The sequence below is a fragment of the Mus caroli genome, chromosome 19 (genome assembly GCF_900094665.2).
Source record: "Mus caroli chromosome 19, CAROLI_EIJ_v1.1, whole genome shotgun sequence".
NCBI lineage: Eukaryota > Metazoa > Chordata > Mammalia > Rodentia > Muridae > Mus > Mus caroli.
The window spans coordinates 6,017,339-6,029,648 of NC_034588.1; the positions used below are offsets into that span (position 1 = coordinate 6,017,339).

The 12,310-nt window shown below is 44.8% G+C and overlaps 2 protein-coding genes across 4 annotated transcripts in view; one reads left to right on the forward strand and one right to left on the reverse strand.

Annotated features, from left to right (window-relative positions):
* The window catches only part of Ttc9c (tetratricopeptide repeat domain 9C), a 9,728-nt gene extending 5,139 nt beyond the window's left edge, over window positions 1-4,589 (reverse strand). Inside the window, exons 1-2 of one of the 3 annotated variants that reach the window (XM_029472586.1) lie at window positions 4,526-4,589; window positions 1,722-1,970 (exon numbers count right to left, since the gene is read on the reverse strand). In XM_029472586.1, the coding sequence (XP_029328446.1) occupies window positions 1,722-1,959 (238 nt within the window). In that variant the 5' untranslated portion in view covers window positions 1,960-1,970; window positions 4,526-4,589. Of the gene's footprint in view, window positions 1-1,721; window positions 1,971-2,210; window positions 2,282-2,306; window positions 2,854-4,525 lie in introns of those variants that run through there. The other 2 variants (XM_021152118.2, XM_021152117.2) reach the window with 2 other exon arrangements.
* Window positions 2,688-12,310, forward strand: part of Hnrnpul2 (heterogeneous nuclear ribonucleoprotein U like 2) — a 15,171-nt gene continuing 5,548 nt past the window's right edge. The window contains exons 1-10 of the mRNA XM_021151858.1: window positions 2,688-4,098; window positions 6,099-6,234; window positions 6,529-6,605; window positions 6,828-6,967; window positions 7,511-7,601; window positions 7,695-7,807; window positions 8,150-8,413; window positions 8,565-8,687; window positions 9,014-9,142; window positions 9,707-9,875. Coding sequence (XP_021007517.1) covers window positions 3,567-4,098; window positions 6,099-6,234; window positions 6,529-6,605; window positions 6,828-6,967; window positions 7,511-7,601; window positions 7,695-7,807; window positions 8,150-8,413; window positions 8,565-8,687; window positions 9,014-9,142; window positions 9,707-9,875 — 1,774 coding nt within the window. The 5' untranslated portion in view covers window positions 2,688-3,566. The remainder of the gene's footprint in view (window positions 4,099-6,098; window positions 6,235-6,528; window positions 6,606-6,827; window positions 6,968-7,510; window positions 7,602-7,694; window positions 7,808-8,149; window positions 8,414-8,564; window positions 8,688-9,013; window positions 9,143-9,706; window positions 9,876-12,310) is intronic.

Here is a 12,310-nt window from a genome sequence, read left to right on the forward strand (position 1 = left end):
GATGGTTGTGAGCCACCATGTGGTTGCTGGGATTTGAACTCTGGACCTTCGGAAGAGCAGTCGGGTGCTCTTACCCACTGAGCCATCTCTCCAGCCCCTCATAATTATTTTTTAAAATTAAAAAAAAAGTAAGGAATTGAACTCTGATCCTCTGCTAGAGCAGCCAGTGTTCCTAACTACTGGGCCATCTCTCTAAACTTGTTTAGTCTAAATAATAAAGTGCTCCACCCCCAGGTTTGATTGGACATCACATCATGGCCAAAACAGATTTCACGAGAAATATCTTTCAGTAATGCTAGCCATCAGGGGTGGAGGTGTTGGTTGAGGTAGGAAAGCCATTAGCAACCCAAGAAACAAAGGAAATCCCTTCCACAGACATTAGAAGGGAGAGGTCTTTGAGCTTGAGAGAGGAGGGAGCTGGTTTAACAGCTTAGTGAGGACACTGGATAAGATACAACACACTCAATCCTATTGTGCCGCTCTACCTTCGGGCCCCAGCTTTGAGGCGGGATTTTACCAGCTTAGGGAAAGTACCCTAGGATGTAAGGCTTCACTGATCTCTACTGAGGAGCAACTGGGTTCACGCAATGATTAAATTCTGCCAGGGCACCACAAAGTGGAAAGCATACACAAGCAATTGAAATTTTAAATATATTTTGAAGAAAATGAAACTGCTAGAGAATAAGTGAAATTAAACTGTGGTTTCATGACTGAAGGCTTCTCTAAGAAAGGTGATCTTTGGCAAATTCCTTAGTGCATTTTCTGTGTTTTAAAGGGCACAAGAGTATTGCAAGAAGCATTTAAGCTCTGGGAATTAAGGCTGTTTGTCTGGGTATAATTTAAATCTACTCATTACTAGATCCTTGATGATTTCCTTAGACTAATCTGAAAGAACTGTTGTGACACTTACATAGATCAATGTGTAGTGACCTAAATACCTGACATTCTACGTTATAAATGTCACAACTATGAGTCCTATGTAACCATCCCTTAACCGAAACATCCCCAGGACTATCTCCATTTTTCAATTTATTCTTTTTTGTTTTGTTTTGTTTGTTTGTTTTTGAGACAGGGTTTCTCTGTGTAGTCTTGGCTGTCCTGGAACTCACTTTGTAGACCAGGCTGGCCTCGAACTCAGAAATACGCCTGCCTCTGCCTCCCAAGTGCTGGGACTAAAGGGCGTGCGCCACCATGCCCGGCTTCAATTTATTCTTACTTGTTTGAAATAGGGTACCACACATCAGAGGCTAGTCTGGATCTCAAACTTGAAGCCATTTTTCTACTTGGACTTCTCCAGTGCTGGAATTACAGGTGTTAGCATCATTCCTCCAAATAAACCCATTGGTAGTCCCATTCTAGGTCCACTAAATCAAGATATCTGGGGTTTAGAGCACAGGAAGTAGTTTCAGGTGAGGTTTGTGAAATCCCGCTTGCTTTTAGAATACTCTACAAATTGGAAACAGGTTTCAATCGACTGCTAAATAACCAGGTGGCAGTGAAAAAGAACATCTTCCAATGTTCACAGGGCTTGAAGATTCTATCTTTTTTGTTGGTTTTGCTTTTTGATACAGGGTTTCTCTGTGTAGCCCTGACTGTCCTGGAACTCACTCTGTATTCGAACTGCCTCTACCTCCTGAGTACTGGGATTAAAGACATGTTCCACCACTGCCCGGCCCTGCGGTATTGTCTTGATTCTCTGCCCACGCTCGTCCCATACTTACCAGCTAGGTTGTTGTAGCAGTCGGTCTGGATGGTGTGCAGTATGTTTTCTTGCTCCGGTGTGAGAGCTGGGCCCTGAGGTCCCAGACTAGATAGAGGGGAAGGCAGACTTGGGTCCAGACCCCGCAGCTGAAGAAGAGCTCGATGGTACCTACTCACAGCATCTCGGTACTTTCCTTCCCGGTAGCGCTGGTTTCCTTCCTCCTTGTATACCTGAGCCTCCTGAAGGCGCTTCTCCATGACTGTTGGAACTGTTAAATGAAAGAGAAACTGAAGCAGTAGTATAGGATCAAAATAAATGATTAGAGCATTGATTTCGTAAGCAAGAAGCTCGCAGGGATTTGGGTTTTGCTGTTTTTACTAGTCCCATCTATTCTCCTGTGGTAGTTTTCAGTTTCCAGAAGTACCGCAAACTAAAAAAAGGAATGATGTGAGGATAGTGAAGCCATAGACCAAATGAGTTCCATTAGAAGAGATCCCGGCGTGATTACAGAGACTAGGGAAATCCAAAGGCCCGACTAAACGTTCCAAATGTGTGACCGCCCGCAAAATTCGTTTCCTTCTTTCTCTGAGGCACACCCCCTGACCTGGAAGAAGATGGAGTAGGCGGGAACAAGTGAAACAAGTCAAAAAGGCTTCGCTCCTTTCCAATCTCTTTATTTGTCCTTATCCAACAAACATTTGTTGATGGTTCTGCTGTTAATTGAGGAACCGAAGTGAGTGAGGCCTGAGTCTCCAGTCCACAAGTGAGGCACAAGAGGCCGTAAGCCCTGTGCCCAACAACCGCACCACAGTGCAGGCCCAAACCCGGAAGACTCCTCCAGGAATTCGGTTTAAGTTGCAGGAGCACAGAGAGGAAGAGACCAGACCTGCCAGGAGTTTAGCCTCTAACGGGGCGCGCGCATTGCGTCATGCCACCCAATCAGAAAGGAGTCTAGAAAAGTAATCCCGCAGAACCGGCCCCGCCTCCCCAGCGGACCAACCCGGAAAAAAAAAAATTCCCGGCCACTTCTCCAATAGGAAAAAAAGCCGCACGATATCGGATGACCAATCAGAGCAACAGACTACGATTCAAGCTAGCCAACGAGAGAAGGAAGGGGTGGGGTTGGCGCCTCTGTTGCTGGGTAGATGTGTAAGCACAGAAAGAGGTCCCGGCATTGCTCGCTCTCTCTCTCTCTCCCTTGATGCTGGAAAGGCCTTTCCCTACTGGCTACGAAAACCCTGCACCGCCCATCCTTCCAGCTTGGCTTCGGTTACTAGTCTCAGAAGTTACAGTCAAAGAATAAGCAAGAGTAAGCATCGAGTAAGACCTAGGGTGCTCCGGTAATTGGGAGCGGGCAGGAAGTAAGAGACGTGAGATGGGCGGGACTCCGGCGCGACTGCGCAGAGCCTACAACTGAAGTACGGAAAGAGGAGCGCGCTCACGCTTCCGTGCTACGAGGCACTTGAGCCGCAGCCAGCCTTGCCCGACTCAGGCCCCTGTGCGGCTGCGCGGTTAGGCCGCCTGCGCTGATTGGCCCGGATCTCTGAGAGGAGGGAGGGGAAGTGAGGGAACTCCGTCGTCCTCGGCGCGCACTCCCCCGCGGTCGAGTACTGAGTGTGTCGGAAGCTGCTCCTCGCCGTCTCGTTTGCGCTCAGTGAGCCGAAAGGGGCAGGGCAGGAGGAAGGCGACATAAACACGCCGCGAAGACAGCGCGGCCTCTGCCTCTGTGTGCGTGCGCTTGCTAGCGCGGGCTCAGTGCTGGCGCGGGAGGCGGAGGCGGGCGGCGGCGGCGCCTGCGCGGTCGGGCTCGGTCGACAGTTCGCAGGGGAGGAGGCGGCGGGAGGCGGAGGAGGCGACGGCGGCGATGGAGGTGAAGCGGCTGAAAGTGACCGAGCTGCGGTCGGAGCTTCAGCGGCGGGGCCTGGATTCGCGCGGCCTCAAAATGGATCTGGCGCAGCGTCTTCAGGAGGCACTGGATGCTGAGATGCTAGAGGACGAGGCCGGCGTTGGTGGGGCCGGGCCCGGTGGGGCCTGCAAGGCGGAGCCTCGGCCTGTGGCCGCGTCGGGCGGAGGCCCGGGCGGGGACGAAGAGGAGGACGACGAGGAGGAGGAGGAGGACGAGGAGGCGCTGCTTGAGGACGAAGACGAGGAACCACCACCTGCTCAGGCTTTGGGCCAGGCCGCGCAGCCGCCTCCGGAGCCCCCGGAGACGTCAGCCATGGAGGCCGAGTCCGAAGCTTCCGACACACCGGCGGAGGCCACGGCTGGGTCAGGTGGGGTAAATGGTGGCGAAGAGCATGACAACGGCAAGGGGGAGGAAGACGGGCCGGAGGAACGGAGCGGAGACGAGACTCCGGGATCCGAGGCACCGGGTGACAAGGCCGTAGAGGAACAAGGTGAGGAACTGGCAGCCGAGCGGGGCTTCGACCTGCCGGGTGCGTCTCCGATCCAGCACCCCACCCTGCACCGCGCTATCTGATTCCTTGTTTCCACTTGCCCGAAAATGCACTGTTCTAGTGGCTGTTTGATGAGATTCTCCTGGGAAGGTGGCTTTCATCCGCTGTCCATCTTTTTGAAGGTTTGGGCGTCTTGTCTTTACACTGTTTGCAGGAGGGAGGTTCCTGCCTAACGTGGTTCCTTGGTGTTAGTGGATGGAAGTGGGGTGTGTGTGTGTGTGTGTGTGTGTTGCGTTCGAGCTACCTGTGGATCAGTCTTCTGGTGCCCACCCCTCTTTAGCTGAATACCTTTAGCAGCAAATATGCTGAAAAATTGGCGCTCTCCCGAGACCAGTTGGAAGCTTAGGCCTGACAGTTCGTTCCTTACCTTAAAAACGCTAAGCAATAAACAGTCCGTGAAATGCTGCTCTGTCAAACCCAAGTTAGTCTTCAAAGAGACTCTGGATATCTAACCTTGCTCCTTCCTGCTTAAGCCGTCGGAGACAGTGTGTGAGCCTTTTGGGTTTAATCATTAACTAGCAAAGAGAAACTTAGTCTAGTAACATTTTAGTACAATGTTAGTTACTTGACTGGGGCTTTTTACTTTGTCCCTGTTGTGTTTATATTTTAAGTCTCCTGTCCAGGCTGTAAATAAGCATATTTATAGACTTATTCTACACTGGTGCCCTTAAGGCTCCTACCTAACTGAGCTGAAATGATTGAGGGGTTCTAGTGGACCTTTTGAGTAACCTTGTGGTAGGTTTGTGGAAACTTCCCCCAGGAGTTAATGACTTTCTCCTTTTGAAATGCTTGCATGGTTAGAGTTAACCTATAGTGACTATCAGAGGAGGGAGAGCTGCTTCTGAGTTTTACTTCCAAGTAGGTTTTTTTTGCCTTAGAGTTTTTTGTACTGTTTCGTTGTTTCTTGGTTTTTGTTCTGGATCTTAGTGTTATAAAATTGGAATCTATTTTACAATGATTGTATGGAAAGTATAGCGTTTGGGGTTTTTGTTGTGTCTGATGTCCTGGGACTGAAGTCCTATTACATAACCCTTAATTTGTGTTATCCTAAATAGCAGATAAAAAGCATTGAAGAATAAGGGAGTGTTTTAAAGGAATTGTTGAAAACACTTAAGCCTTCAAAACATCAAAGCCTAAGGAAAAATTCCATGTGTTACTCCGTGTAAATAATGTTACTGCCAGGTTTGGTGTCACAGGCCTTCAGTCCCAGCACTTGAAGGCAGAGACAGGCAGATCTCAGTGTTTGAGGCCAGTCTGATCTAAATAGTGAGTTTTAGGGCAAGCAGAACTACATAGTGAGACCCTGTCTAGAAGAAACAACAACAAAAGAATGTTACTTAATATATAACACCACCTTCCTGCCCCAAATTTCATGCAGTAGAGATGCAGTGTTATTTATGGTTTGCTTGTGACCTAAGAATTTCTCTGGTAACTTTCAAGTTCCTGTTAAAAATACACCTGCCATTGTAAGACTGTGCATTTTAATGCAGAAAAGGCAGTCTCTTAAAGAAAATGTGAGATTTCTGTGTCAAGTAGCTGCTGAAAAGTGCTAGAAAATAGTCATTAAGTACTTGCCATAAATCCAGATCTGATGAGAATTGAAATTCACCTGTGAAGGTTTTTAAAAACTTAAGGGATGCTTTTCTATCATATCAGTGGGGAGATGTGCCAGGTTGGCTTGATTGAAATAGATAAATTTAGAATGGGGAAATTGACCAATTTAATAAGCCCATAGTGGTTTCCATCCCAACCCACCCCCACCCCCCGCCCATCTTAACCAGTGATTTTGAAATTTGGAAATAAAACATGGATATAATAGGAACACTTTGTCTCAATTAGATACCCTCAGTTTCCTAAATTTAACTTAGATTCTCTTAGTTCTGAGCTCATTGTACGCTCCAGTATAAAAACTACTGATTTTCTTTCCCTCCCTTTTGTAGGAGATGACCAAGATAGTGAAAAGTCAAAACCAGCAGGCTCAGATGGTGAGCGGCGGGGGGTAAAGAGACAGCGGGATGAGAAGGATGAACATGGCCGAGCTTACTATGAATTCCGAGAGGAGGCTTACCACAGCCGGTGAGGGAAACACTCCCTTGATGGGAGTGTCTGCTCTGCTTTTGGTATTCCTATTGTTGATTGCAGTGTGGAAGGAGGGGTGGATTGAAAACTGGACTAGGTCCTTACAGGCATAAGTTTTAGAGTAAATAAATCTATGATGGAAACTCCTATTCCCTTTTCTCATTGACTGAAAGAAGCTGTCTGCTGGAATTTGGTAATTCACTAATAGTTTAAAATGGACAGTGCCACACAGATGCCTCACAGACAAAGGAGGTAGCGTTGGTTATATTGCATTTGCTTTCCTACCTGTAGCTCAAAGTCCCCACCACCTCCAGAAGAAGAAGCAAAAGATGAAGAGGAGGATCAGACGCTTGTGAACCTGGACACGTGTATGTATAAAGATTGCTTTGTTTTTTCAGATAGGGCTTTGTTGTGTATTTCAGGCTGGATTCCAACTTGTGATCCTCCTGCATTAGCTTCTGGAGTGATCTAAAAGTGACTTTTGAGAGTAAAATTTCGTAGTGTGGGTACCTGGACTGTATTTGTATTTGTTTGCTCAGCACTTTTCAGTGTTGAACGTTGTAGTAAACCAGCTGCATCCTCTTTAACAGATACCTCGGATCTCCATTTTCAAATAAGCAAAGACCGATACGGAGGCCAGCCGCTCTTCTCAGAAAAATTCCCTACCCTTTGGTCTGGGGCAAGAAGTACTTATGGAGTAACAAAGGGAAAAGTATGCTTTGAAGCCAAGGTAAGTCATTCTTAACTGTTTATTAATTTAAACTGTGTATTAGACTCCTATCCACCATTTCATTAGTGCAGAAAGGGCAGCCTGCTTGAACATACCCTTAACACTGAACAACAAATTGACTCTTATGACTTTGTTTTGTTGTTTGGTTTTTGTTTGTTTGTTTTTTCAAGACAGGATTTCTCTGTGTAGCCCTGGCTGTCCTGGAACTCACTCTGTAGACCAGGCTGGCCTCGAACTCAGAGATCCGCCTGCCTCTGCCTCCCAAGTGCTGGAATTAAAGGTATGCGCCACCATGCCCGGCTTGTTGTTTGTTTTATGTGCTGGTATGATTGATCTTAGTGCCTTGTACATATTAGGCGCTGTATCCCTGAGCTTTGGTCCCAGGCCCACAAACTTTGATTTAGGTTTAGTAAAAGTTCTTTTTCTAGTATTGAGCTGAGATTTTTTTATTTTCCAATTTGTATATGAATCTTATCTTTGTAACTCTTGACTTTGTACCTGCATTTGTCATAGACCTAAGAATTCATTTTCTGACTTGACCAGGTAACTCAGAATCTCCCAATGAAAGAAGGCTGCACAGAAGTCTCTCTCCTTAGAGTTGGGTGGTCTGTTGATTTTTCCTGTTCACAGCTTGGTAAGGTGATTTTGTAACTTCTTGTTTGTGTTTGTTACCATATTGCCTCCTCTGGAAACATTGCAGTGGGTAATTGATTGTTGGCTCTCCTAGGTGAAGATGAGTTCTCCTATGGTTTTGATGGAAGAGGACTCAAGGCAGAAAACGGGCAGTTTGAGGAATTTGGCCAGACTTTTGGGGAGAATGATGTTATTGGCTGTTTTGCTGTGAGTGTTCCTGAAAATTGTAAATTTGTAGCAAAGGGTAGATAAAAGGCTAAGAGGATTCTGCTGTGCTTCCTACCAAGTATGGACTTTTATACATTTGATGCATTGCTTGCTTATTTGAGATGTGCAATAGCCCCAGCATTCATTTATTTGCTTATTTTTACATTTATTTGTGGGAGAGGGTGCATATCAAAGTATTTATGTGGAAGTCAGGACAGTTCTCTCCTATCTGACCCATCTCTCCATCCTCCTAACATTAGAAAATAAATAAATAAGTGGTAATACTTCATTGTCCTTAAAACCTATCAACCTGCAAGTGCTCTTGTGCTTCTGTCCTTGTAGAATTTTGAGACTGAAGAAGTTGAGCTTTCCTTCTCCAAGAATGGAGAAGACTTGGGTGTGGCATTCCGAATTAGCAAGGAGTCTCTGGCAGATCGAGCCCTTCTACCCCACGTCCTTTGCAAGAATTGTGTCATAGAGTTAAACTTTGGTCAGAAGGAGGAGCCCTTTTTCCCACCACCAGAAGAGTTTGTGTTCATCCATGCTGTGCCTGTTGAGGAACGTGTGCGGACTGCAGTCCCTCCCAAGACCATAGAGGAATGTGAGGTATGCGCAAGTATAGGCTTCATGCTTTAGGAGAGTGGTGGATATGTACTTTCAAACTTGGATAGGGAAAATATAACAAGATTTTCTAAAGAAAGTTGGATTTTATAAAATTGATTGATTTTTATTTTGTTCCTGTTTGTTTTACTTGCAGGTGATTCTGATGGTGGGGCTTCCTGGATCTGGAAAGACCCAGTGGGCACTGAAATACGCAAAAGAAAACCCTGAGAGGAGATACAACGTCCTGGGAGCTGAGACTGTTCTCACTCAAATGCGGGTCAGTTGCTGAGACGTGGGGGGGCATTAGTCAGCGATGGTGTTTGCTGTGGAGACGTTGAAAATCTCTGATTGCCTGTTCTTAGTCAGGGATGGGGGTGAACAAAGACACCACACACTGTCAGTGTGTTAAGATATGCCCCACCTCTCCTGGATTGTCAAATTGCTGCAAACATACAATCTGAAATAAATCCAGGTTAAATATAGAAGTGACTACTACAGGAAAGTAACAGTGGGATGAGTTCATGTGACACTTGTAGAATTTGAATAGTTGACTTTTGGACTCTTAAACTTGCTGTGTAACTCTTTGTATCTCTCACTCCTCAGATGAAGGGACTTGAGGAGCCAGAGATGGACCCCAAAAGCCGAGACCTCTTAGTTCAGCAAGCCTCCCAGTGCCTTAGTAAGCTGGTCCAGATTGCTTCACGATCAAAGAGGAATTTTATTCTTGATCAGGTATACAGACATTCAGGGGATCTAGTTGTAAAGGAGATCCAGAGATGAAAATTTATATCTATTTTAAAGTTAGTCTGGGATCACATGTAGAGCTGAATTAAGGAATAGACTCAGGTTACCTAATGGCTCTCTGCTTGTGAGTTACGTAATATACTTTAACTTATACAGTTTACTGAGAGTGTCTGAACTCAGATGGTAGATGGAGAGAAAGGAGATTTGGATTCATTCATTTCATTTGAATTCTTCAGTCTCTCCTAGCTTTTGGACAAGTCTTTTACCTCTCTAACTTCAGTTTTCCTAATATGTGAAATAATATTTGTCAAGTAGTATCTCAAAAATTAAAGGAGAGTCGGGGTTATAGCTCACCGGTAGAGCAATTTCCTAGCATATGCAGAGCTCTAGTTTTGGTCCTGATTACCACAACGCAATGATAATAGTGATTATTATTAAAGAAAACTGTGTATTGACTTCTAATCTGATGCTTTAGTTATAAAAGAGAAAGTTTTCTTTCATAAGTTGAGTAGTGACTTTTAACCTTAAACATGTTATTACTCCTATTACTAGTGTAATGTGTACAACTCTGGCCAACGAAGGAAGTTATTGCTGTTCAAGACATTCTCCAGGAAGGTGGTGGTAGTTGTTCCTAATGAGGAAGATTGGAAGAGGAGGCTGGAGTTGAGGAAAGAAGTGGAGGGAGATGATGTGCCTGAGTCTATAATGCTGGAGATGAAAGGTGAGCTAAAATTTCATGGATTAGAGAATCCACTCCCTGGTTAGTGCAGCCCTGCTGATCACCAAGAGTGACTCTCCACATCTAAGGTGTAAATTTAAAAGCAATTTAATAGTTACAACCACTGTAGGTAAACTAACGGGTAGAGAGCAAAGGGGTAAATAACTGTACATGGCAGCACGTGCTTGTAATCCTGGCCCTTGAGATGTTCAGGAAAGAAGATTAGGAATTAGGAGAGACCATCCTGATACAGTAGGACCATATTTTGGGTTGGAAAAAAGGCAGGGTAATGCATGCCTCTAATCTCAGCACTTGGAAGATGAAGGCAAGAGAATAAGGAGTTGGGTGCTAATCTGAGCTAAATGAGAGGCTGTTTCAAAAAAAAATGGTAGAGTGATAAATGAGATGTGATAAATGAGATGTTTAAATCCACACAAGATACTTGAGGTAAAGGAGGAGCTTGAGTCAGGGATTTCAAGAGGTATTTACTTATTTGTCCAGCACTGCCCTAGTCATTGGGAAATATCAGCATATGAAATGAACTTCACCCTCATAACTAAAATTGTAAAATTAGGATTGATACTCCATGAAAATGGCGAGGATGATTGTTAGGGCTTAGATTTAAATACAGTAGTGATAGGTAAAAGTTGTCTTTCTTCTGTGCCTTAATTTCTGGTGTGCTAATAGCTTTATGTTTTGTTTTCATTTTTGCTTATTTTCTTGATTTGGTATTTGCCTGAGTGTACTGTCTTTTCAAGGCAGTGTTAAATATGTTGATTGTTTTTGCTTCATGTTCTTCTCCTTAGATCATATTTTTCATCGTTTTTCCTTTAGCTTATGGCGCCCCACTTACCCTGTGAACTGCTGGCTATGGAAACTCATAACCCCTAGCTGTGGGAGTCAATTCTCATATCTATGATCGGGAGCAGAATTTATAAGAATTAATTTTAACATACCCTGGCAAATATTCAGGCACTTGGAGGAATTTAGTGCAGTTTTATAAGATACAGATAACTGGATTAATCTGAGAATCATAATTGAGATCAAATTCACTATGACACAGTTTATGAACTTGATGTCCAAATACAGGCAGATGGTATAATTGGCCATCATGTGTGTAACTGATAGATGAGAGGCCTTTAGTGGCAAGGAGATGCTTTTAGCCTGTTTGTGTAACTGTGTGTATATATGGAGTGGGTTGCGCTGAGAATTGAAACCCAGGACCTTGTACATGTGAGGCAAGTGTGATACCCTCACCTATACCCTCAGTCCCAGCTTGAAGCTCTAATAATGTTACTTCTTGGCCAGGCATGGGTGGTGCTTGCCTTTGATCCTAGCAGAGGCAGAGACAAGTACATCTTTATGAACTTGAGAACAACCTGGTCTAGACAGGAAGTTATAGGCCAGGCAGACTACATAAGACAACATTCTTCTCCCTCTCCCCATCCTTCTCTCTCTAGGTTTACTTATTTTATTTCTGTATTTTGCCTACGTATATGTATTAAATGTGTGCATGGTGGTGCCCTTGGAAGTCAGAAGACAGCATCAGGAGCCCCTGAACTGCAATTAGAGATGGTTATAAGTACTGTATGGGTGCTGGGAACTGAGCCTGGGTCCTCTACAAGGACAACAAGGTGCTTTAACTATTGAGTTATCTCTCCTGAGATCAATTTTTTTCTAAGTAACACCAAAACTTTCTCGATTACATTTAGCCTGTGTTCCTGATAGCTCACTGCGAATCTGTTGCAGATTACTTAAGAACTTATAAGTCTAGTTTCCAGATAGCCCGTTATCTGGTGCTATTGCAATTTAGGGAAAAGAAAGTTTGTGTTTAGGCATAGGAGCACTTGCCTAGCACTCAGAAGGCTGAGGCAAGAAGGTTGTTGTGAGTTCTAGATCATCCTGGGCTATATGAACAGACCAGGCCCTGCCTTTACAAAGGGGGAGAAAGTCATGGTGATACTTACCTATGATCTCAGTACTTGTGAGATTGGAAGCAGGAGGATTAAGGTCATCCTCAGGTATATAAGGGAGTTCCAGGCCAGCCTGAGCTACATGAGACCATGTCTCAAAAAAGCAGTTAGTTTGTTTAAGGATGAGTTGGTATGAGCTTAGCACATTTTAGAGCATTACTAAGTTAAGCTTTGAAAGTGTTAGGCTTGGCTTGCTGTGATGAACAGACCTGTTGTCCTGTCACTTGGGGAGGATAAGCCAGGAAGATCTTGAGTTTGAAGTGGGCACAAACTGTATAGCAAGCGAAAGTCCAGCCGGAGTTATACATAATAAAGCTATTTCAAAGGAGTGGAGGAAAAAAAGAGAAGCAAAGAATGGTAACAACAGGGGGCTGGTGAGATGGCTCAGTGGGTAAGAGCACCCGACTGCTCTTCCGAAGGTCCAGAGTTCAAATCCCAGCAACCACATGGTGGCTCACAACCATC